The following is a 20,496-nucleotide window of genomic DNA, read 5'->3' as shown; positions in this document are numbered from 1 at the left end:
GTCTGAAGCCCTTCCCTCTTGTCCACCTATGTTCCTTGTTGGGATTTAACAGCAAGACTAAAAATACTGGAATTTATTTCCTTTTCCTTTTGCCCAGGCTCCAAATGCATGTGAAAAATTGTGAGGAAAAAATCAGAAGTTGGGAGAGGCAGAGTTTGGAATGTCAGTGAAATATTTATTGCTAACAGGTTTTTCCTGCATCTGGGAATTAAGACTCTGGGTGGCTAATGGAAGGAATCAACATATGGGTGAACAGCTGGTTCCTGCTGTTCCCAGGGAGAGGTGAGGGAAAGGTGATGGATATTTTCAGGTGAGACCTGCAGCCATGGATGACCATGGCTTTGGATATTTTTGTGTAAGGTCTTGCTATTCTGCCTCTGGCAAGGGAAGGAAAAATATTCACGAGGAACACTGAACAATTTGTGGAGTCTTACAGGTTTTTCAGATCAGTAGGTGTGCTTCCCTGTGCTTCCCTGTGCTTCCCTGTGCTTCCTTGTGCTTCCTTGTGCTTCCTTGTGCTTCCCTGCCCAGGCTGAGCCCCAGGTGAAACACAACAGCTCTGGGGGGCACCTGTGCCCACCAAACCCACAGAGGTGGGTTTGGTGGGCACACATACAGAAATAAGTGGGAACACATACAGAAATAAGTGGGAACATTATCAGGCCGCTGTCTGCAGGTGAATTAAAAGTCCCGCTGGGATTTCTCCAGGCTGTGGGATGGATTTTTTTTTTTTTGAAAATTGGCGTTTTCTGCGTTAGACACACGGGGGCGATGGAAATCACCTTTTCCTCCGGAGCTTGTGGCTTTGAAATGCTGAATAACCACAGGTTTGTGTCCCCAAGCACAGAAGGATAAAATATTTCTGTTCAGTTGCAAATAACCGCCGACATTTCAAGTGGCTGAGACTCCAGAGACTCCAGAAAACTTTTCCATAAGCGTTGATATTACTTAAGATGTTTAAGTTTAAAACGAGAGCAAATGGGGAGCCTCAAGGGCTTGTGTGTCAGTGTTTGTTTTGCATGCCTGTTTAGTTCAGATATTCATGGTGGGTCAGGATGGATTTCAGTATAAATATTTAATATTTACGATCTATCAGGTGGTGTAAAACATTCTCTTTGAGTTCTTTTGCAGGTTTTTTATTTCAGTGTATTCAGCTGCTTTAGTTCAATGATTTTTTCCATCTAAAATTGAAAAGCCGGGAGTAGAATTGAGAAAAAAAAAAACCAACACCAAAACCCACTATAGTAAAAGTGTGAAAAGATAAGGTAGTTTGGGAACCTCCAGTAGCACAGCTGATGTGAGGACCACTGGATGTACTCCATGCCCAGGAGGCCTTCCTGATAAATTTGTCCTCATACACTTCAGTATCCTTTTTTTAGGCTGTATTTCCATACTCACTAATTTTTATGCTATTTGCTCGAGATAGAAATCCTTAGGAATGTAAAATTCAGCCTGTAAAAATGCAAAAATATTGGAAGGAGAATCAGGTTATGAATAATGACAAACCAAATGTTTATTTTTAATGCGTTTTTTTTCCTGTACCATTACTGGATGTTCACTTTCACTTTCTCATTTGTTCTGCAGCTTCTCTTCCTGGGCTGGGAATGCTGAGACTTTGCAGCTTTACAAGAGGATTTAGGGCACTTCCTGGAGCTGTAGGGGCACTTGGGCCCAGGAACAGCCCATCTTGTGGATTGTGTTAGTGATGGCAGCTCACCTGGAGAGAATGTGGTGGTGTGTGAGCGATTGTCCCTGAAAACAGGCAGACCTGAGCGTTGTGAAGATTAACATTCCATTTATAAGGCTTTTTTTCTCAAAACAGCTAAACCATGATATTGCTTTAAGAAGGGATCTGACCTTTCTCTCCATTACCTGCCTGCCAGGGCATGAGCAGTGCCAGGCTGGATGTGTCACCAACCCCCCTCACCTGGGATGATCTGCCCTGTGTTTGTCCTGGGGATGTTATCAGAGCCTGGGGAAGAGAGGTGGAACCCGAATTTGGCGTCATGAAAGGTAAAATCAATTTCCCTGTATTTTTTTGGAGTTTATTTACGTGCTTTACTAAGGCCAAACTTCCTTGTTTTGAGAAAACGGAGTGGCACGTGTTCACAGTGCACGTGCTTGTAAGTCATGGAATGACAGTAGTAAATAATGTCCTGTGTCCAATTTCTGGGCATGATAGGAAAAGGTGTGGATTTAACCACCCCTTCTCCAAAGCAGAATGTGGTTATGATTCAAAATCCAGTAAAACTGTTGGAAAGTGGGTCTGAACTTTTTGAATCTGTGTGTTTGTATTAAAACACAGATTAGTGCTGCCTGACAGCCCTTTCCATGAGAGAACTTGAAGCTTGAACACATTTTTACCTAATCCTTTGCAACTATTTCAGTCAAGAATTGAGGGACATTTTGAATCATTTCTGCTCCTGTGTAAGTCACAGGAAAATCCCCCAGCTGTCCTAAATATGGGATTTGATTCAGCATGGCCAGTAGTCATCGCTGGGTATTCCTTACCCTGCAATATGTTCCAAATCACATATGGTAATTGCTCTGAAATCACATTTCCCTCTAGGGAGTGTCCCACCACCACCTCTTCACTGTGAGGTGAGATTTTCTTGCTGGATTCAGTGGGAAGAGCAGGTGGGAAAGATAAAGCCCAGAGCTTTTGTTTGCTTGTGTAAAATAACATACAGAATATTTTGGGATCTATTCTGTGCTGTAGGTATACAGGCTATAAACAACTGTCCTGCCCTGTGATGTGATGTTCCAGTGCCTGATCACCCTCTGGGGGGAGAACCTGTTCCTGAGATCCAACCTAAACCCCCCTGGCACAGCTCCAGCTGTTCCCTGGGTCCTGTCCCTGTCACACCGAGCAGGGGTCGGAGCTGCAGCCCCTGGTGAGTCTCCCCTCAGTCTGCTCTGCTCCATCTGAACACACCAAGTGCCCTCAGCCACCCCTCACATGGCTTCTTCCCCTGACCCTTCACCATCTTCATAGCCCAAAAACATCACCTTCCAAACCCATGGGTTTTTTCAGGTTAATGTATTTAACTTGCTCTTTTCCACGTGTTCGTGCCTCTCTTTGCCCTTGGATGGGAGCGTCGCCGCAGGATTTCGGTGTGTGAAGCAATCCCTCCCCCCCAGTGTTTGTGCCTGGCTGGGAGCACTGGGCAGGGCAGACAGGCAGTGTGCAGGTGCAGGTTTTAGCACGCCTGGAGCTCTGGGAGCACCAGCGAGGATGAACTCAGCACCTGTCGTAATCCCAGGTTTTGTAAGGTCTGTATGTGGTTATTATCAGTGATTTGGGACCAATCCCTCAGCAAGCCAAGCACTCCCCCTCACTTCTGCAGGAGCTGGGATTTGGGACTGGAGGTGATTGACAACCTTTCTCTTTTAGCTCCTTCACAAAAACGCTTCACCAGAGGAAGAGTCTTTATGTAAAAGACACATTTATATCTATAAGTAAAAGTGTCCATACCTGAATTTTCCAGATTTGGTCTGGATGGATGGATGTGAGAGCATGGTCTGTTCCCCCAGTAATTTCATTAGCTACAAAGCCCCAAATAAGATTTTCTGGCTGTGTAATTCCTGCCTGCAGCAGGCACATATCCCCCCACGTGCTCCCAAGTCAGTGTAGTTTCCTCAAGCACAGTCTCACACCCTCTAACACTGCCTCAGTCTTGAAATGCATCTTAAAAAGAAACTGCCTGGAATTTGGCCCTGGAGTGTGTGGCTCAGGAAACTCACTGTTCCGTCAGCACTCCTGCTGCTGGAGCGTCTGTGAGCCTGAGGCTGTCCCAGAGCCAGGCTGGGCTCTGTCAGGAATGTCCTCCCAGACCTGGAATCACCCTTTGTGTAAAGTGCAGGAATAAAGAACCCAAAAATATAAACGATACAGGAAAACCCTACTTCCCCATGAGGAGGAGCTGTGGCTGCCCCATCCCTGGAAGGGCTGGCAGTGATGGGCCCTGCCTGAAGACTGTTAGAAGAGCCCCCAAAGCTGTTTGTGCAGAATGACCCTGCACAGGTGACCAGATCCAGCAGCCTCGGGAATTAAACTCGCGTTACTCATCCCAGTTAAATTGCACCAACCCCGTAATGCCTCAAAGTTCAAATAAAACAAAAAAGATAAAAAAAGAAAAAGGAGGAGGGGTGGTTCTTTAATCCATCGGATGTCTGCAGCACAGGCAACTAAAGGTCACAGGCAGGCAGGACAGGCGCTGGCAGCGCTCTGCCCCGTCCTTGCCACCTGTTATCAGCTCTGTCCCCTGCCTGTGCCAAGGGAAGGGACAGGGCAGGGGCCACGCGGGGCTCTCGTGTGCAAGGACCTGGCCGGGCTGGGGTCCTCACAGGATGGGCCAGGCTGGAAGGGACCAAAGCGTCAGCAGGGCCATCCCAGAGCACATGGGTTGCGTGCGGACGGTTCTGGAATATCCCCTGTGAGGGGCACTCCACACCCTCCCTGGGCAACTTGTTCAGCGCTCGGTCGCTTCGCAACGAAGAAGTTCTTCCCCGTTGTCCAGGTGGAAATTTTTGGGCATCAATTCCTCTTGTGCCCCCGCCCCCCCAGCAGATGGGATGGGATGGGATCAATTCCTCTGACCCCTCCCCAGGGATGGGGTCCCCTCTCGGTGTCTCCTCTCGAGGCTGAGCAGGCCCAGCTCCCTCAGCCTTTCCTGTCCGAGCTGCCGCAGTCCCTGGATCGCCGATCCCTGGATCACCGATCCCCGGTCGGGGGGTCCCGGCCATGGGGGGGTCCCCTGTCCAGGGGGTGTGTCCGCCCCCCCCGCTCAGGCCACACTCGGCCCCGCCCCACGCGCGCTCTCCCATTGGCCGGCGGGCGGAGGGAGGGGGCGGGGGGCGTGGCCACGCCCCCCGCCCCCTCCCTCCGCCCGCCGGCCAATGGGAGCGCGCCTTGCGCATGACGGGGCGTGGCCCGCGGGGGGCCCTGACCTGAAGTAACCCCGATCACACCACCGAGGGGCGTGGCCTGCGCGGGAGGGGGCGTGTCCGGGGGCGTGGCGGCGGGAGCGCCAGGCCGGGGGCCCGCGGCGGCTCCGCTGCACCGGCACCGTGAGGTGAGGGCGGGGCGGGCACCGGCGGGGGGGGGACACACGGCGAGGGAGGGGACACACCGGGGGGCTCCGCGGCACCGGCGGGCGCGGCGCTGCGCGGTTGGGGCTGGGCCAGGCGGGCGGGAGCTGGCCGGGCGCCGGGAGATGGCCGGGCGCCGGGAGATGGCCGGGCCATGCCGTGCCAGGCCATGCCGTGCCCAGCCGGGCCGGCGGGATGTAAAGGGATGCCGGGCCGTACCGGGAAGAGCCAGCGGGAGATGGAGCACCGAGCGCCGCCGCCTCCTCGGGGGCTCCTCGGCCCGGTGTCGGTGCCGCTCCGCAGGCGGGGGTGGGCGGGGGGCTCCCGGCGCCGGCCGGTTCTCCCCCGGTTCCCTCCCGGTTCTCCCCCGGTTCCCTCTGGGTTCCTCCCCGGTACCCCCCCCCCGGTGCCGCCGGTCCCGTCGCTGCCGTGGCCGCCCCGCGCCCCCCGCGCGGTGGAACAACACGTGGGCGGCGGGGAGCGAGCCCGGCGCATCCCTCCTCCATCCCATCCCATCCTTCTCCCAGCCCCCGGGGGGGAATTCCAGGATCTCGGGCGAGAGTTCGGGTCTGGTTGTGCCGAGGGGCCGCCCCCCCTCCCCCCGGGATGCTCGAGAGCGGCGAAGTTGTAAAAAGCGGGTTTGCGGAGCAAAGCGAATTGTTCTCCGCCTCGCCTTTTCGCGGCGTCTCTTAAGTCTTCTCGGGGAAGTTTAAAATGAAAAATGCCGTGTTAAAAATAAGTATCCAGAGCGTGAGTGGAGCGCGTTCTGGTTTAGCAGGCAGGAAATACTCAGCAAACTGGTTTCAGTGATGCCAAATTCTCTCAAAAGCAGCGGGATTTAGTCAGTCTCGAGTGTTTTAGTAAACTAGGAGAGTTGTAAATATGGGGGGGGTTTTTTTGGTCTCTGTGGAGTTTTAGGTTGGATCTCAGGAAAAGGTTCTCCCCCCAGAGGGTGGTTGGCACTGAACAGGCTCCCCAGGGTTTGGTCACGGCCCCAAGGCTGACAGAGCTCAAAGAGCATTTGGACAATGCTCTGAGGGACAGGGTGGGATTGTTGGGGTGTCTGTGCAGGGCCAGGAGTTGGACTTGATTAGATACTGGGAAGAAATCCTTCCCTGTGAGGGTGGGGAGGCCCTGGCACAGGCTGCCCAGAGAAGCTGTGGTTGCCCCATCCCTGGAAGTGTCCAAGGCCAGGTTGGACGGGGCTTGGAGTGACCTGACCTGGTGGAAGGTGTCCCTGCCTGTGGCAGGGGGTGAAATGAGGTGAGCTTTAAGGTCCCTTCCAACCCAAACCATTCCAGGATTCTGTGATCCTTCTGGGTCCCTTCCAAGTTGGGATATTCTGTGACTGTGATTTTTGGAATTGGCACAGACACATCTGACTGGAGGAGACCTGGAAAGCGTCTCTTCCACTTGTAAATTGAGGTTTGTGTGTGTAATGTCAGTACAGTAAATGTGAAAACCAGATACCTAGAACCTCTCCCCTCTGGACATACATTCATAGGCTCACAGAATGTCCTGAGCTGGAAGGGACCCACAGGCATCATCCAGTCCAACTCCTGACCACTGCCCTGGGGGGCCTGTTCAGTGCCAACCACCCTCTGGGGGGAGAACCTGTTCCTGAGATCCAGCCTGACCCTGCCCTGCCCTGCTCTGCCCTCAGTCTGCTCTGCTCCGGCTGAGCAAACCCAGTGCCCCCAGTGCTCCTTGTGTGGCCCTTCCAGAGCCTTCCCCATCCTCGTGTCCCTCCTTTGGACACTCTCCAGTAGCTCTGGCTCCTTCCTGTGCTGTGGATCCCAACCTGCCCCAGGAGAGAGCAGTGGACGTGGAATTTCGGGCGTTAGAACCCAAAGGGCTTCGCAGGGTGTTTGGTATGTGCTGAGGACGTTTTGGGATGGGAAGTGAAGCAATGCCCAATGATTAACCAGGAGGCATGGCTCAGGTGGAGCCAGGGCTGAGCTGGAGCCAGGCTGGGGCAGTCCCTGGGCACGTTAAAACGGGGCAGCACCGGCCTGGCAGAGCCGGGCCCGGAGCAACGCCGGGGGTGTTCGGTGCTGGGGGCCCCTCTGGGTGCAGGAACCATCCCCTCGCCCTGTCCCGACCTGGAAACTGCCCCCCAGCCCTGGTATAGGTGAGCACCTTGCTGATTTTTTTTTTTTTTGTGGGCAGGAGAAGCAGCTCAGTAATTGTCTTGTTACACAGGTGTCATCTCTTTTTAATCTGTTTTTACCTTTTTTCCTCTGCTGTTTTCTGTTACCTGGGTTCCTTCAGGTAGGGCAGTGAGAGCACAAATCCAGTTCATCACTTTCAGGTGGTTCATGTTGACCAGCAATGCCACAGATCCCTGGGCTTTAATCAGGAGACCTTCAAATACAACTACTTTTATTCCTTTCCTCTCTATATGACACAGCAATATTATAGAAGTATTATTCTGATTCTTTGAAAGAACCTACGACTTATTTCCACTGAAATATTGACGTTCTTTTCCCAGTGGATTTGCCTTCAGAATGGGATGGTTTGGAAAGATAAGGAACTTTCATTTCCATTATCCAGGTTTCATGCCTGGACGTATTTTACAACAGTAAAAGTGATCTGAAAGTGCAACTGTTATAAAACTTCTGAAGTCTTGTATTGTTACATGTGCATTTCACTGTCAAGCCAAAAATGTGACTAATGGTAGTAGCAGGGCTGTGGAGGAGTGAATGGGGGTTTGTTTCACCTCAGGCAGAACCAGACACGTCACGTTTTGGGTTGGGATTGCAGAGTTGTCGCTGCTCGTGGTGTGAGCAGGATTTGGGCGTTCCATGGCCCACTAGAGCTGACAATCCAGATAATTTTGGTTTTCAGGGTCTAGCTCAACAGTATTAAGACAAACAGTACGTGTGCAGTGGCTTGTGGCACACGAATTTATCTTGGTGCTCAGCTGAATTCAAGGTGCTTCTTAGGAGCTGTGGCAATTACACTTCAGAGCCAGTGCCATGTGCAGAGGTGTATAAATATGATACACCCCTATATTTGTACACATATTATACACCTCTGTATTTGTATATATGAAATGTACCTCTGTATCTGTATATATGAAATACTATTCTATATTTGTATATATAACTATATTTTTTGTATATATAATATGCCTCTATATTTGTATATATACAGTATAACAGTTTACAATGCACATTCCGTTTGCAGCACTGAAATCCAAAGGCTCCAGTGAGGAGATCTCTTAGAAAGTCCGTGTTTCATTTAGCCCCAGACAATGCTGAAATTAATTTAAATATGAATAAGGACTCTCAGCTGTGCTGAGAACAAGCCAAGCTTATCGCTTCAGTGCTGATTGCAAAACCCCAGAGGAACTCCTGGCTTTGGGACTGGGCTCCAAGGGGTTGGAAGTGCCTTGGGAAATAAACCTGAGTGGGATTTCATGGATAACTCATTTCTCTGGAGCAGAGTTGGACAAACCAGGTGTGGGGAGTCAAGTTGTTTGAGCGTGGCAGTGGGATCAGGACGTGTGGCGTTGGGTGGGTGGCTTTCTCATGGAATATTGGAGTGAAATGCTTCACTCTTCCTGTTCCCCTGCTTCCAAAAAAACCCCCCAAAAGCCTTGAAATTTTCTTTTTAATATATTAGTTATTGAAATTAGAAAAGGTTTGTCTTCCATGAGATAGAGTTGGAGTTAGTTTGGCTGCATCCCAGAACTCTTCGGCGCTGGTAATTGTGCCAACAGTAAATCTGTCTGGATGAAAATCTTTAGGAGTGATCTGATGCCAGGATAAACATACACATAAATACTGTCTTCATGTTTACATGCACAAACAACATTTGATTTGAGTTTTGTGCTATCTGAGCACCTCAGTTAAAGAAATCTCCCTGCATGGTTTAGTGTGCACATCACAGATGGATACAGTGACTTTCTGGTTCTGCTTCCCCTTCCTCTCATCTCTACTCTCGAAACCAGGGTTTTTTTAATGCTTTTCATGTCCATGTGGGGCAGATATTTGTGACTTTTCAGTTATAAAATGGTTAATGATGTCTCTGTCAAATGAAGTGCCCATGGCCACAGAGCAACTGGAGTTTGTGGGAGGACTGATGTCAACACAGGATTTGATCTAAATAATTCAGTCAAGTACATTCATGGTAAAAGTGCATGAGCCAGTTGGATGAGTTTTTAATTCTCAGTTACTGATGGGAAGCAGGGATTGCTCTGGCTGCAAATGCTTTTCTGGGCTCTCATTGCAGCCACCATCACATCCCATTTGTGTGATGACACGGGCCAGGTTCTTGTGCTGCTCAAACCATCGTGTTCATATGGAGCTGCATCCCTGGGCTTGGCATAACATGGCTGGAATTAGCAGGACTGATGAGGTTTTCCCACCAGTTCAGGATGGCAGTGTGGTGTGGGAGTTACAGGCATCAAACAGTCTGTTCTGCATAGGGAAGACCCTCTTGGGAGGTTGGGGGTTCATGTCCCCTCATCTCCTCCTTGTCTGTATTGCTCCACCACAGTTTGGTGGATGAACTGTTGGGTTTTTCATGTAAAGATATGATATGCCAGCAGTGTCTTCTAGCCACCAGCTTTTCCAGGGGTTTCTGGTTGTTGCTGGGATTTACTCCTTGGGGTTCAGCTGCAGTCAGCCAGCAGATCAGCAGCTGGCAGGCAGAGAGTTTGACACAGGCTGGCAGTGCTGGCACAACACGTCGTTCCTTTCAGAAGCAGAACTTAACAGACAGGTGGGACGGCCAGGTGGGTGCTGACACCTCGCCCAGAAGCTTCCAGAAGGATGGACTGGCAGGAGGTGCCACGGCTGGAGTTGGGCACTGCAGGCTCAGCCCCTGGGTCACTCTGTGCCTGGAGCCAGCGAGCCAGTCTGTGCTGTACCTGTGGTTATTCCAGGACAGTTCAAAGGCTCCCAGCCAGGAAAACACACAGGGAATATGCTTCACAGTAACCCTAATACTTACTTCCTAATCCTTTTCTTTTCCAGTTCGTTTTGGAAGTGGATAACTGCTCAGGTTGCAAGGCTAACAAGAGGTTAGTGCATTCCTTATTTTCTAATGACTTGTTTCATGTAATCACTGTAGTCATGTAAATGCATCAAACCCCAGCAGAGCAGGGGGTATCAAATCTCCATTCCCCATCCACCTTTGTGCTGTGAGGGGCTCCTTTGTTTTCCACATCTGTCATGGCTCTTCCTCAGTTGTAACTGTTCTTTTAATTTTGAAGAAAATGCTTTCATTCCCTGTTGGAACAGTGGAACACTCAGACCCATCCCTGGAAGTGTTCAAGGCTGGGTTGGACAGGGCTTGGAGTTCCCCATATTCAGAGTTTCTTCTCTCTTTATATAATGATTTTTTAATGGAAAATGGAGACCTGAACTTCTGTATTTTCCTCTGAGAGTTGTGAATAATGCCACTAAGTTTCAATACATTAAATACCTTCAGTATATTCAGTAATTGGCAGGGATGATCTGGGGCCAGGAGTTTAAAGTCAGGGTGAGGTCACAGGCCTTCCTGGCTGGCAGACCAGCTCAGGTTGTCCCTTAGTGGCAGGAATTGACCTCAGATTTGGGGGTTTTTTTTGACTTTCTTTTGTCCCTTACAGTGCTGAGAGCCCAGTTTGGGGGAGCCATGGAAGAGTCTTCCCAACCTGACAAATCCCTGGAGCCGAACGCTCACTCCCGCTTCATGATTGGCTCTGTGTCAGAGGATAACTCGGAGGATGAGACGAGCTCCTTGGTGAAACTGGACCTGCTGGAGGAGAAAGAGAGGTCTTTGTCACCTGTGTCTGTCTGCTCGGACTCCCTTTCAGACCTAGGGCTTCCAAACACTCAGGATGGCCTGACAAGCCATATGAGGTATGGAAAAGTGGTTCTCCAATCTTTTTACCATTCCAAAGACAATCCAAATATTCAGCTTTGTATCCAGGTTTGGCTTCAGATGGTTTTGTTGTGCCAAGACATGCTTCAGTGTTCTGTTTCTAAATGACCTCTTGTATGTTTACCTGTATCAAAACCTTCAATTTTCCGTTGGTTTTAGTGGAATATCTGTGCCTGAATTCCTTAAGCACCTTCCAGACATCTCAGCTGTTGAGTGTTATGGGCTTGTCTATCCTGCCTTGTTTTGTCCTGGCTTTCAGAAAATGGAAATGTGTGGACTGAGATGTTTAAAGTTTTCACTTGTGTCTTTTTGGGCCGTTGTTTGTTGAGACAAGGACAATATTTGCTTATTTTGTCTTTGCAGGGAATTTGCTGCTTTGTATGTAGCCAGAGAATTGGCAGTGCCCCTGGGTGGGATCAGTGACTCCATACTGGAATGTTTTTTTGGTTTGGACGGAGAAAATTGTGATGGTTGTAGAAAACATTGGTGTCCCTCAGTGTGGTGATAAACCAAGACTTAATGTGGTCGCTGCTGCCTGAGCTCAGGGAGGGCTTGGTCTCAGGGCTGCTCCACTCCTACTCCTAATTTTTTGTGCCTCAAGTGAGCCATGAGTTTGACTTTGGAGATGTTTCCTTGTCCAAAGTCCCCTTTATTTTTAGGTGTTGCTGATTTGCATTCCACTAGAGGGATGTGCCTGTTGGATTTTCCCCGATGCAGTCTGGATATCTGGTGGTTTTGGGGTGTCCAGAACACAGCTTCTGTGGTCTGTGCTTCTAACTGATAAATGTAAAATGTGGGTGTTGGAATGGATCCTTCCCAAAGCCCAGCTTCTTACCTCCTTCAGGTTTAACAGAGTTGCTCACCATCATCTGAATTCCCACTGCCCTGCAGTTGTTTGTTTGTACTCATTCTATTTATGAAAACATAATTTTGGACAGTGTTAAAAGGCTTCCTAACATCCAAATTTGTGGCAGGAGTTGGCAGTCCCCTGTTTTCAAGCATTTTTAGCATGCAAGGAAGGAAATTTTTACTTAGTATTTATTTGTCCTTGACATCTTCCAGCTGGATATACTTTACAACCTTTCTGTCTGCTGGTTCCTGCAAGAATAGGTTGGTGATGGTTTGTTCTGGTGCCCATCAGCCCAGGGTTCTCTCAGCAGATCCTCCCCATGGTCAGAGCCAAATCTAGGAGAGCTTCCTCTTGCTCTTCTCCTTCTGCCTTTTGACAAGGTGCCATCCCATTCCAGGAACACACAGGATAGTCTGAATCCCACTCCAGTTTTAGACAATCCCTCACTACCTTTACTTCGTTGCTGTTGAAGAGGTCGTTCATTCCAGAAAGGTTTCTGGGTTTGCCAACCAGTAGTAGATATTTATACAGCCAGCTACTCTTTGTTCTTCTGCTTTGCTGGTTTCACTGCTTGTGCAAAGGGATTTTAATCTCCTTTTTTTTTTTTTTTTTTTTTTTTTGGTGGTTCCCTTCCCACTTTTGGGAGAAGCTTCTGGAAACACATATTAGCAGACTCTTGAGGTTGGGGCAGAAGGGGGACAGTGGTCTCTATTTTAGAAGGTTGTCATGGTCCTCCTGAGGACCATGTTCAGCCAACTGGCACTTACACAACAGATATAAAACCTTAAAGCAAATTTACAGAGGGTTGCCTTTCCAAAGCCTGCCAGTTGCAATGATTTGCCAGCATGAAAGGTAATTCTGAAGCAGGAACCTGTAACTATATATATTTTAGGAACAGGAGAACTTGGATGAGCACCTAACCATGAATGTGGAAAGAGACAATAGCAGAGAAAGAAAATCAAGCAATTTCCAGGACACTGCCTGGCACCAGAGAGCCCTCATGCAATAGGGGTGCAACCTTGAGCACCTCTGTTGTAACCTGCTTACTTTGGCAGTCGCTTTTGGGAGCTCTTGACTTCGAGTTAAATTGGAGAGAAATGCCAATTCAAATAAAAAAAAAAAGTTACAGCATTATAGGCTGTTTTTCTAAGATAAACTCAGATGAGTTGAAATACTTATCAGGATGGCTGTCCCTTTCACCAGATTTCTAAACCGTGTTTACAGATGGAGAAACTGAGACAAAGACAACAGCAAAGACAAGTTCAACAACTTGCCTGGAGTCCCTCTGTGACAGTGAGTTCTTGGAACACAGGTGCTCTTGCTTCCAGCATCCTTTGGTGATCACAGAGGTACCACACTTGGTAAAGTGACAAAGATTAAGTCAGGGGGAGTTCTGCACAGTTTGACCAGCGGGTCACACGAGGTGCAGGTTCTTTTTGAAGACGTGGCCAAAAATCTTTCCATTTGCTGGTTATTTTCCCACAGAATAAAGGTAGAGATGGCTCGTCCTTGAGGTGAGGGGCTTTGCTGCAGAGGAGTCCTCCTGAGGGAAAAATCACAACTAAAAATTCCCTATTAAACTGTTTCTGCCTCAACCCACGAGTTTTCCAGCTTTTACCCTTTGGATTCTCTCCCCGATCCTGCTGGTGGGGAGTGAGTGAGCGGCTGTGAGGGCTTGGCTGCTGGGGTTAAACCATGACAGCAGGTGTGTCTGAGCTGGAATCCTTGCTGAGAGCTGGAATCCTTGCTGAGAGCCTCCTCTGCTGGGGCTGGGATGTTCCATGGGTGCATCCTGCCCAATCTCGGGGTGTCCGTGTGCCAGCCGTGTTTCCCACTGGAGCACGCAGAGCATGTGTGCTCTGCTCTTTCATCCATCACCTTATTGATCTTTGTTAAGTGTTTATGCTGTTGCTAAAGACACTCTTGCTGGGACAGGTTGTACAATATGGGCTTTCATGCCACGGGAGATCCGTGAAGACCTTTGGCTGTGCCAGTTGGCCGCTGCTCCGCGGGGTTGGGAAAGCCACGCTCTGATAACGAACTTTAAATTGGTGTGTGGAACATCAGTGCTTACAAAAGGTGTGTGGGGAGAGTAACCACGCAGGCTGGGGTGTTCTGGTGCTTTGCCTCCTTGTAGCTGTGCTTTATTTAAAGACTATCAGGAACAGCCATCGTGTAAACGCCCTCCTTGCTCTGTAGTTCCAGCCCCCAGCGTGGAAAACAAGTGACCTCGAAGAAAATACTCCACTTGTGTACAGTTTGCATCAGCAAAATTTAGTCTTTGTTGTTGTGTTTTTTACCTTTGGAGAATAAACCCAAGTGTACCATTTTTTCTTTTTCCCTTTTTTTTTTTTTTTTTGCTTGTGTTGTCTTTTAAGTTCAGAAGTTTCCATCAGCACTTCCAGTCCCTCCTGCTGGGATACAGTTGTCCTTGTATTGTAGTGAGCTGTTATACAGTTGCTGTGCTGCTTTCTGAAGTGTCAGTGGTAGATTAAGTAACTTCTCTGTGAATACCACCTGGAGAGGACTTTGGGCCTGCTTTGTTTAATAAATTGTTCTTGATTATTGCTAAATTTAATTTCTAGCTTCCAAGACAGTATCTTGTATCAAATTCTTGTTTAAAATAGAATAAAACCTGGATGTCTTCTGGTATTTATACATCAGGGCTCTGGTTTCATAAGCAATGACATGGGTGTACAGAGTCACCTGACAATCCACTTGTATCAGCTGAAAGCCAAATTTTTGGATGTAGTTCAGCTGTTACCTCTGCTTTAAGCACACAAAGTTTAGCCCTTCGCACCCAACACTGTTTGGACTCCTCATTAAATAGTCTCAATAAATTATTGAGATGCTTAAGCAGAACTAATCATCTATTAAAGGCAATTTGGAAGAATGCCTCAATGTTAGCCTGGACAGTAGTGGTTGGTGTGCCCAGCCTGGCACTGGGACAGGGTGCCTGCTTAGGAACCAGCCTTGGAGTGACTGCACAGAGTCCTGAAGGTAAGAAAGGCTCCTTTTGAGCCTGTTCTGAACTGAAAAAGTTCCTTTGCAGCCCCGCAGTTCGTGGTTAGGAGGTTGCCCTGCAGAGCAGTGATCCTGTGAGATTGTTGGTGCTGCTGTGATTTTATCCCCAGCTGGGCAGGGAGGTACAATGTGCTGTGGTGTCTGCAGGGCCACAGGGACTGGGCCAGCTTGGGTTGGAAATCCAGGATTTCTCCTTTGCTTGGCAGCTCATGGCCATTGACTTCATCCAGCTGGAGTGAAAAGTGAATTTCCTCCTCTGTGTGTTGAAAGAGGAGACTTGTAAGGTGGTTTGGGTTGTACCAATAACCTGTGAATTACAGCTCTTTTCTCCTCTGGAAGCTACTCTTCTTCCTGAACAAATACACTGTAGATTTCTCCTCTGCATACCTGTCAGAAGTTGCGTTCTTCTTATTTTGGTGTAAGTTATTTTACTCCCTTTGACCTCAGTTAACAGGGAAACATCATCTCTAAATTCTGTCATTTGTTAGGAGATTGTGCAAAGATTACTTGGCTGAGATACCACAGCATGACAACGTCTCACATGGTTACTTATCTCATACTTGCAATTGAAAGGTAAACAAGGTCACTTGGTCTCTATCAGAAATACTTTAGTGCCCCCTCCTGTATTTTGCTGAATTCCCTCACTTTTCCCCCAGACTGGGACGTGTGGAATCCCCTCACAGCCTAGTACTGGTATTCTCACTGGCTGCAGGAAAAGCTGTCAATGAAAGTAGGAAGTGTCATTAAACCTATTTTAGGAAGGGAAAGCAAATAATCTCCAGGCTGGGGAATAACTGGGATCTCTTGACTCCGTGGGTAGCGGGAGCTGGAATGTGCTGCACTGTGCTTTCCAGGCAAGAATGTCCTCCTTCAGGTAAACTTAATGTGAGATTCCCCCACCTACCCCCTAATTCTGGTTTTAAAAGGTCCATTCTTGTGTTCCTGCAGATCAGATCTGTTCAGCACTTGAACTTTGCCAGAGAGCACGGGGAGGGCTCCCTGCCAAGGACTCCAATTCCGCTCCGGGCTCCAGTGTGGGACTATCTTGTACTGTTGTTGTTGCTGTTGTTAACTTTTATCTTGGTGCCAGGGCTTGACCTGGAGAGTGTTGGGCTGGTTGTTGCTCCAGGAACACGTGGAATTTTATACTTCATGAGGATGTAGAAGTAAAGCTCTGCCAGTACTTTTATAACTGGAGGACGGGTATCCGTTTGATTCAAACTTGGCTGTGAATTTGGATTGATGTTTGGATTCACTGGGTGTTTCTTAGGGGTGAAAACGTGGTGCCATGGGTCTAAGTGGGAAGGACATGACGGAGCAATGGGTTCTGAAAGATGAATTTGAAGAAGGAGGGAAGTTTTCAGGAGGCTGAGGCTTGTTGGGCGTGAGACTCGTGGAGCTGAGTGCAGGATCCCTTGGAAGGAACAGTCAGAGGGAATGGGATGCATTGAAGAGCTGGGGAGTGAGGTGGTTCTGGTCATGGCATAAGAGAATGTGTGATCCAGAGGAACTCAAGGAGCTTTAAATCATCAGCTTCCCTCCTGTGATGACAGCTGTGGTGTTGCTGTGGGACCTGCAAGGATCCCCAGTGATCTGGGATGTGCATCCTGGGTATGGTCCCATTCCAGACACATCCAGCACGGCAGATAAACTGCCTGGTGTGTGGTTTGGGAAGAGGAAATGTCCAACAAACAAATGTTTCACAGCACTTAAAGTCTGCACCCATTGCAGCAGTTGGCACTTGGTTATCTGGGAGGAATCCCCATTTGGGCTCTGTAAAAAGACCCTGCTTTAAGCTAAAACCTACCTGGATGGCTGCTGGAATTCTGTGTTACCGTGGAATGGGAGTTATTTACCAGGGAGCAGGGAGGGGGCTGGTTCTGTTCTTTCATGGTGCATCCTTTCTTTAATTCCTGAAGTCCTTAGGCTCCATCCTTTGTCAGAGCTGAGTCAAGGTTCATTTTTTTTTAATCTGGACATTGAAGCCCTGGTTTTGTCCATCTCTGCATTCAGACCAACTGCTCTGTCTCTTTAAAATCATGGGCAAAACTGTCTTTGACTGAGTGCAGATTGCTGCCTCCAGTGCCTGCTACCTGAGGCATAGGGAACCATTTATTCCAGCTGTGGAATTCTGCATCCCTTGCTGGACAGCATTTCTGCTTGTTCCTTCTCTGTGAAACAGGGTGGAAGGGCAGAGCTAAAACTGGAGCAGATCTTAGGGAGACTTCAGCTGCCTCAGTCTTATCACTCAGATCAAAGACAAGTTCACATCATATTTACAAAACTTAAAGCCCAAATGAAAGAGGGGAGCTGCCCTTTCCACACCCTTTCCAGGCGGAATCCAGAGGGAAATAATCCCAAATCCTTTCTCTGGGGGGGGTGTGTGTGTGTGTGTGTGTGTGCTGCAGTCTGCTCCAGGCTGCCTTTCACACCAGGCAGCTCATGCATCCCTGCCTTTGGAATCCACAGCCACGTCACCCCTGGCCCCTGGCATGTGGCAGTGCTGGGATCAGTGCTGGCTCCTGGCTGCGATGTGCCTCAGGTATGTGTCTGGAAGGAATGCTTTTTCCTTGGAGGCTGGAGGAAGGGAGGAGCACGGCACAGCCTTTCCCTTTGTCTGCCAGCAGGCCTGGGCTCCGAGGAGGGGGTGGATTTCCTGGGATATTTGGGTTTTGAGGAGCATTACGTGTCGAAAGTGAGCTTTGGGGAGTGTGTGTGTGTGTGTTGGGTGGTAAGTCCTGTATCAGTGACACATCCTCGTGGAGCTTATTTTTGTGGGGATGCTGCAGCAAATCGTGGCCATTGATTTCACAGCAGCGGATTCAGCTGGCAGAAGGGAATATTTTTAACCAATGCTGAAGCTGCTCCTCCAGATTTGCTCCTCCAGCAGCAAATCGTGGCCATTTCCTTCATAGCAGGGGATTCAGCTGGTAGAAGGCACAGGGAATGTTTTTAACCAGTGCCACATCGAGCTGTGTGTACACACAGGATTTGTTTCCTTGCAGCCACAATGGTCAGGAATCGTTTGGACTGGGGGCTGTGGGTGGTTTTTACGGAGAAAGGCAAATATTTAGGAAACTGTTCTCACAAAACCTGAAAAATCAAATTTCAGTTATACTGTTTGTAGATTTCAATCTTGAGATCAAACCCGGGATATCCAAAGGAACCACAGACTGTGTTTTGTTTTGAAAATGGTGAAATATACCATGGACTACATGAAACGTGGGGTGGGGTCACTGGGTGTTTGCTGGGCTTTGCTGGTCTCACGTAGGGACGACCAGAAGAGAAAGTGGCACAGATTTTATCTGAGTCTGCAAATTCATGATTCCATGTCCTTGTGATGGCTTGTCTGGAAATGGTGAAGAACCTGGGAGAGCAGAATTCCATGGCTGGAGCCAGATGTGCTGGGTGTGGGAGGCAGGATTGTTCCCTGTGGAAGGTGAGAGCAGGGATTGGTTCCATCTGGGTGAGTGGTGTGGTGTGAGGATGCTCAGGATGGAGTCAGGGCTGGAAAATATCGCAGGACAAGTTGCTTTTTCTTGTGTACTTCTGTTTTAACATGAATTAAGTGGGGAATTTCTGGTGTACCTAATGATTGGGTAGTTTGAGCTGCTCTTCACAGAGGAACAAAGGCTGGCAGGTGAGAGGCATTGACTTCCTAGGTAGCTATGTCATTTTGGGATGTTTTGGTTTGTTAAACTCTGTTCTCTCCCTGGCACCTCCTGTCTCTGGTGAGGTTTATTTGCAGTGTGAGGCTGCCCTCACTCCACAGTGTGTTGCTGTCCCTGTGCCTTCCTGCATCCCTGGATGTGCCCCTGCTGCTGCTCCTCACCGTGTCACCTGTCCTGGACTTCAGGGCTCGAGGTTACATCCAGGTTAATGTGACACTTTGTCCCTGGGTATTTGTTCCTTTTTTGAGTGATTCCCTCCTGGGTGACTGTGTTTTGCTCAGGCTTTTGGGATGTGTGTGCACCAGATCAAAGCTGTGCTGCCTGGCTGTGGCCCTACACCAGGACAGACCCAAGTGTCCTGACATTTAAAAATTTCCAGCTGCTGTGCCTCGTTTCAGTCCAGGTTTGATCATCAAGGCACTCCTGCAGTCATTGCCTTTGCTTGTCCCTACCCCCAAAATTTGCAATTTATGTCTTTGTCTGTGCTTGATATTCCTGTGCAGGGCTGGGAGTTGGACTTTGGTGATCCCTGTGGGTCCCTTCCAGCTCAGGATATTCCATGATTCTGTGATACTGAGTAAACATTCTTCCTTCCTCCAGTGATGTTTTTTGACCCTGCTGTGCTGTAGCACTTTGCTTGTGAGGATGTTTATTCTCCCAGCACTTGGAGTGATCTCGTCTCCGTTTTATAGGTGGGAAACAGGCTCAGAAAACACAAGTGACATGTCCAGGGTCTCCCAGCTTTCAGGCTGGTGCCCAGTGTGATGTGTCCTCTCCTGGCAGCCTCCCCACCGTGTCTGTGTGCCTGTGACATTCCTGTCTGCAGCCCTGGAAACGCTTTCCCTGCCACCTCCCCACCCCTCCTGGAAACCCAGCCTCAGATCCCACACACGCTGCCCGAACTCTCGGGGCAGATTCACCTTGCAGAACTCCCTCAACCCCCCCAAAAAATCCCCCAAACCCACCAGAAAACCACCAAAGCCCCCCGAAAACCCACCCAAAATCCCCCGATCCCCCCCAAAACACCCCAACCCCCCCCCAAACCATCTCAACCCCCCAAACCACCCCAACCCCCCCCCGAATCCTCCCAAAACCACCCCAAAACCGCTGCTGAGGATGTGCTCCCCTGCCTCTGGAGCAGAGTCCTTGTGGATGCTGACAGAGGGATGGGAGGCTGCGCAGCCCCTGTTTTTGGGATCGTGACCCCCCTTTGGGATCATGACCCCCCCTTTTGGGATCATGACCCCCTTTTGGGATCGTGACCCCCCCCTTTTGGGATCATGACCCCCTTTTGGGATCGTGACCCCCCTTTTGGGAGCGTGGCCCGGAGCAGCCCCGCGTGCGGGTGCCGCGCGTTTAAACCTCCTTACATAACCTGTAGATCATTTTCTCTCTTTCCTGATCAGCTGCTTCCCTGCCAGTGACGCCGGGGAGGCCGGTCCCCTCCGTGCCTGCTGCGTCACGGGAAGGGGCACTCGGGGCTGGTGGAAGCCAAGGGGACAGAGGTTACGGGATTGAAGCAATCGGGGAAGTGCCGCTGCTCCGAGGAGGAGCCACGCCAGGGCAGGAGGCTCTTGGCAGCTTTTTCCCTGCTGGGCTCGGAGCTGCAGAATTGGCAGCAGTAAAATAGCTGCAGCTTCGTTAGACGAGGCGTAAGCGAGCCCTGAAATCTGTTAATTGCTGCGCTGAGGCAGCATGGAGGATTCTGCAGAGCAGAGTCAGGAGATGAGGTATCACATGCTGCAGAGGTAAGAATGACTGATCTGATCGTTTCCTCGTAGCTGGGCTCTGTCCTGGAAATGCTTCCTGAGGTTTTGGTGTTCGTTTTGTCCTCTGGAAGCTCGCAGTGCTGTGCATGCAGTGTGTAATGGAGATGCCAGATGTGTTCCAGCTGGGGACTCTGGGTTAGAAAAGTTTAAGATGCTGCACGACTTCTAACCCCTGTAAATTCTGAAGGAGGGGTGAACACTTTGGAAATTCCTCCAT

General features: G+C 49.4%; 1 protein-coding gene and 1 long non-coding RNA gene across 11 annotated transcripts in view; both read left to right on the top strand.

Moving 5' to 3' along the window:
• The first annotated feature begins 686 nt into the window (after nt 1–686).
• Nucleotides 687–4,057, top strand: LOC127480869 (uncharacterized). The gene is made up of 3 exons (XR_007908040.1): nt 687–2,013; nt 2,720–3,823; nt 3,864–4,057. It is a non-coding gene; the product is annotated as an uncharacterized LOC127480869 (long non-coding RNA).
• Nucleotides 4,058–5,018: 961 nt separating this feature from the next.
• ACACA (acetyl-CoA carboxylase alpha) overlaps nt 5,019–20,496 on the top strand; it is a 113,536-nt gene continuing 98,058 nt past the window's right edge. For 6 of the 10 annotated variants that reach the window (XM_051809367.1, XM_051809365.1, XM_051809366.1 and 3 more), the window contains exons 1-3: nt 7,102–7,222; nt 10,074–10,120; nt 10,691–10,943. In XM_051809367.1, coding sequence (XP_051665327.1) covers nt 10,717–10,943 — 227 coding nt within the window. In that variant the 5' untranslated portion in view covers nt 7,102–7,222; nt 10,074–10,120; nt 10,691–10,716. Of the gene's footprint in view, nt 5,076–7,063; nt 7,223–10,073; nt 10,121–10,690; nt 10,944–20,009; nt 20,259–20,496 lie in introns of those variants that run through there. The other 4 variants (XM_051809371.1, XM_051809368.1, XM_051809370.1 and 1 more) reach the window with 4 other exon arrangements.

Source organism: Manacus candei, unplaced genomic scaffold (genome assembly GCF_025592945.1).
Source record: "Manacus candei isolate 608988 ecotype Guabito, Panama unplaced genomic scaffold, ASM2559294v1 h1tg000076l, whole genome shotgun sequence".
Classification (NCBI taxonomy): domain Eukaryota; kingdom Metazoa; phylum Chordata; class Aves; order Passeriformes; family Pipridae; genus Manacus; species Manacus candei.
Note: the sequence above shows the minus strand (reverse complement) of the source record. Positions and strands in the feature narration are given on the sequence as shown.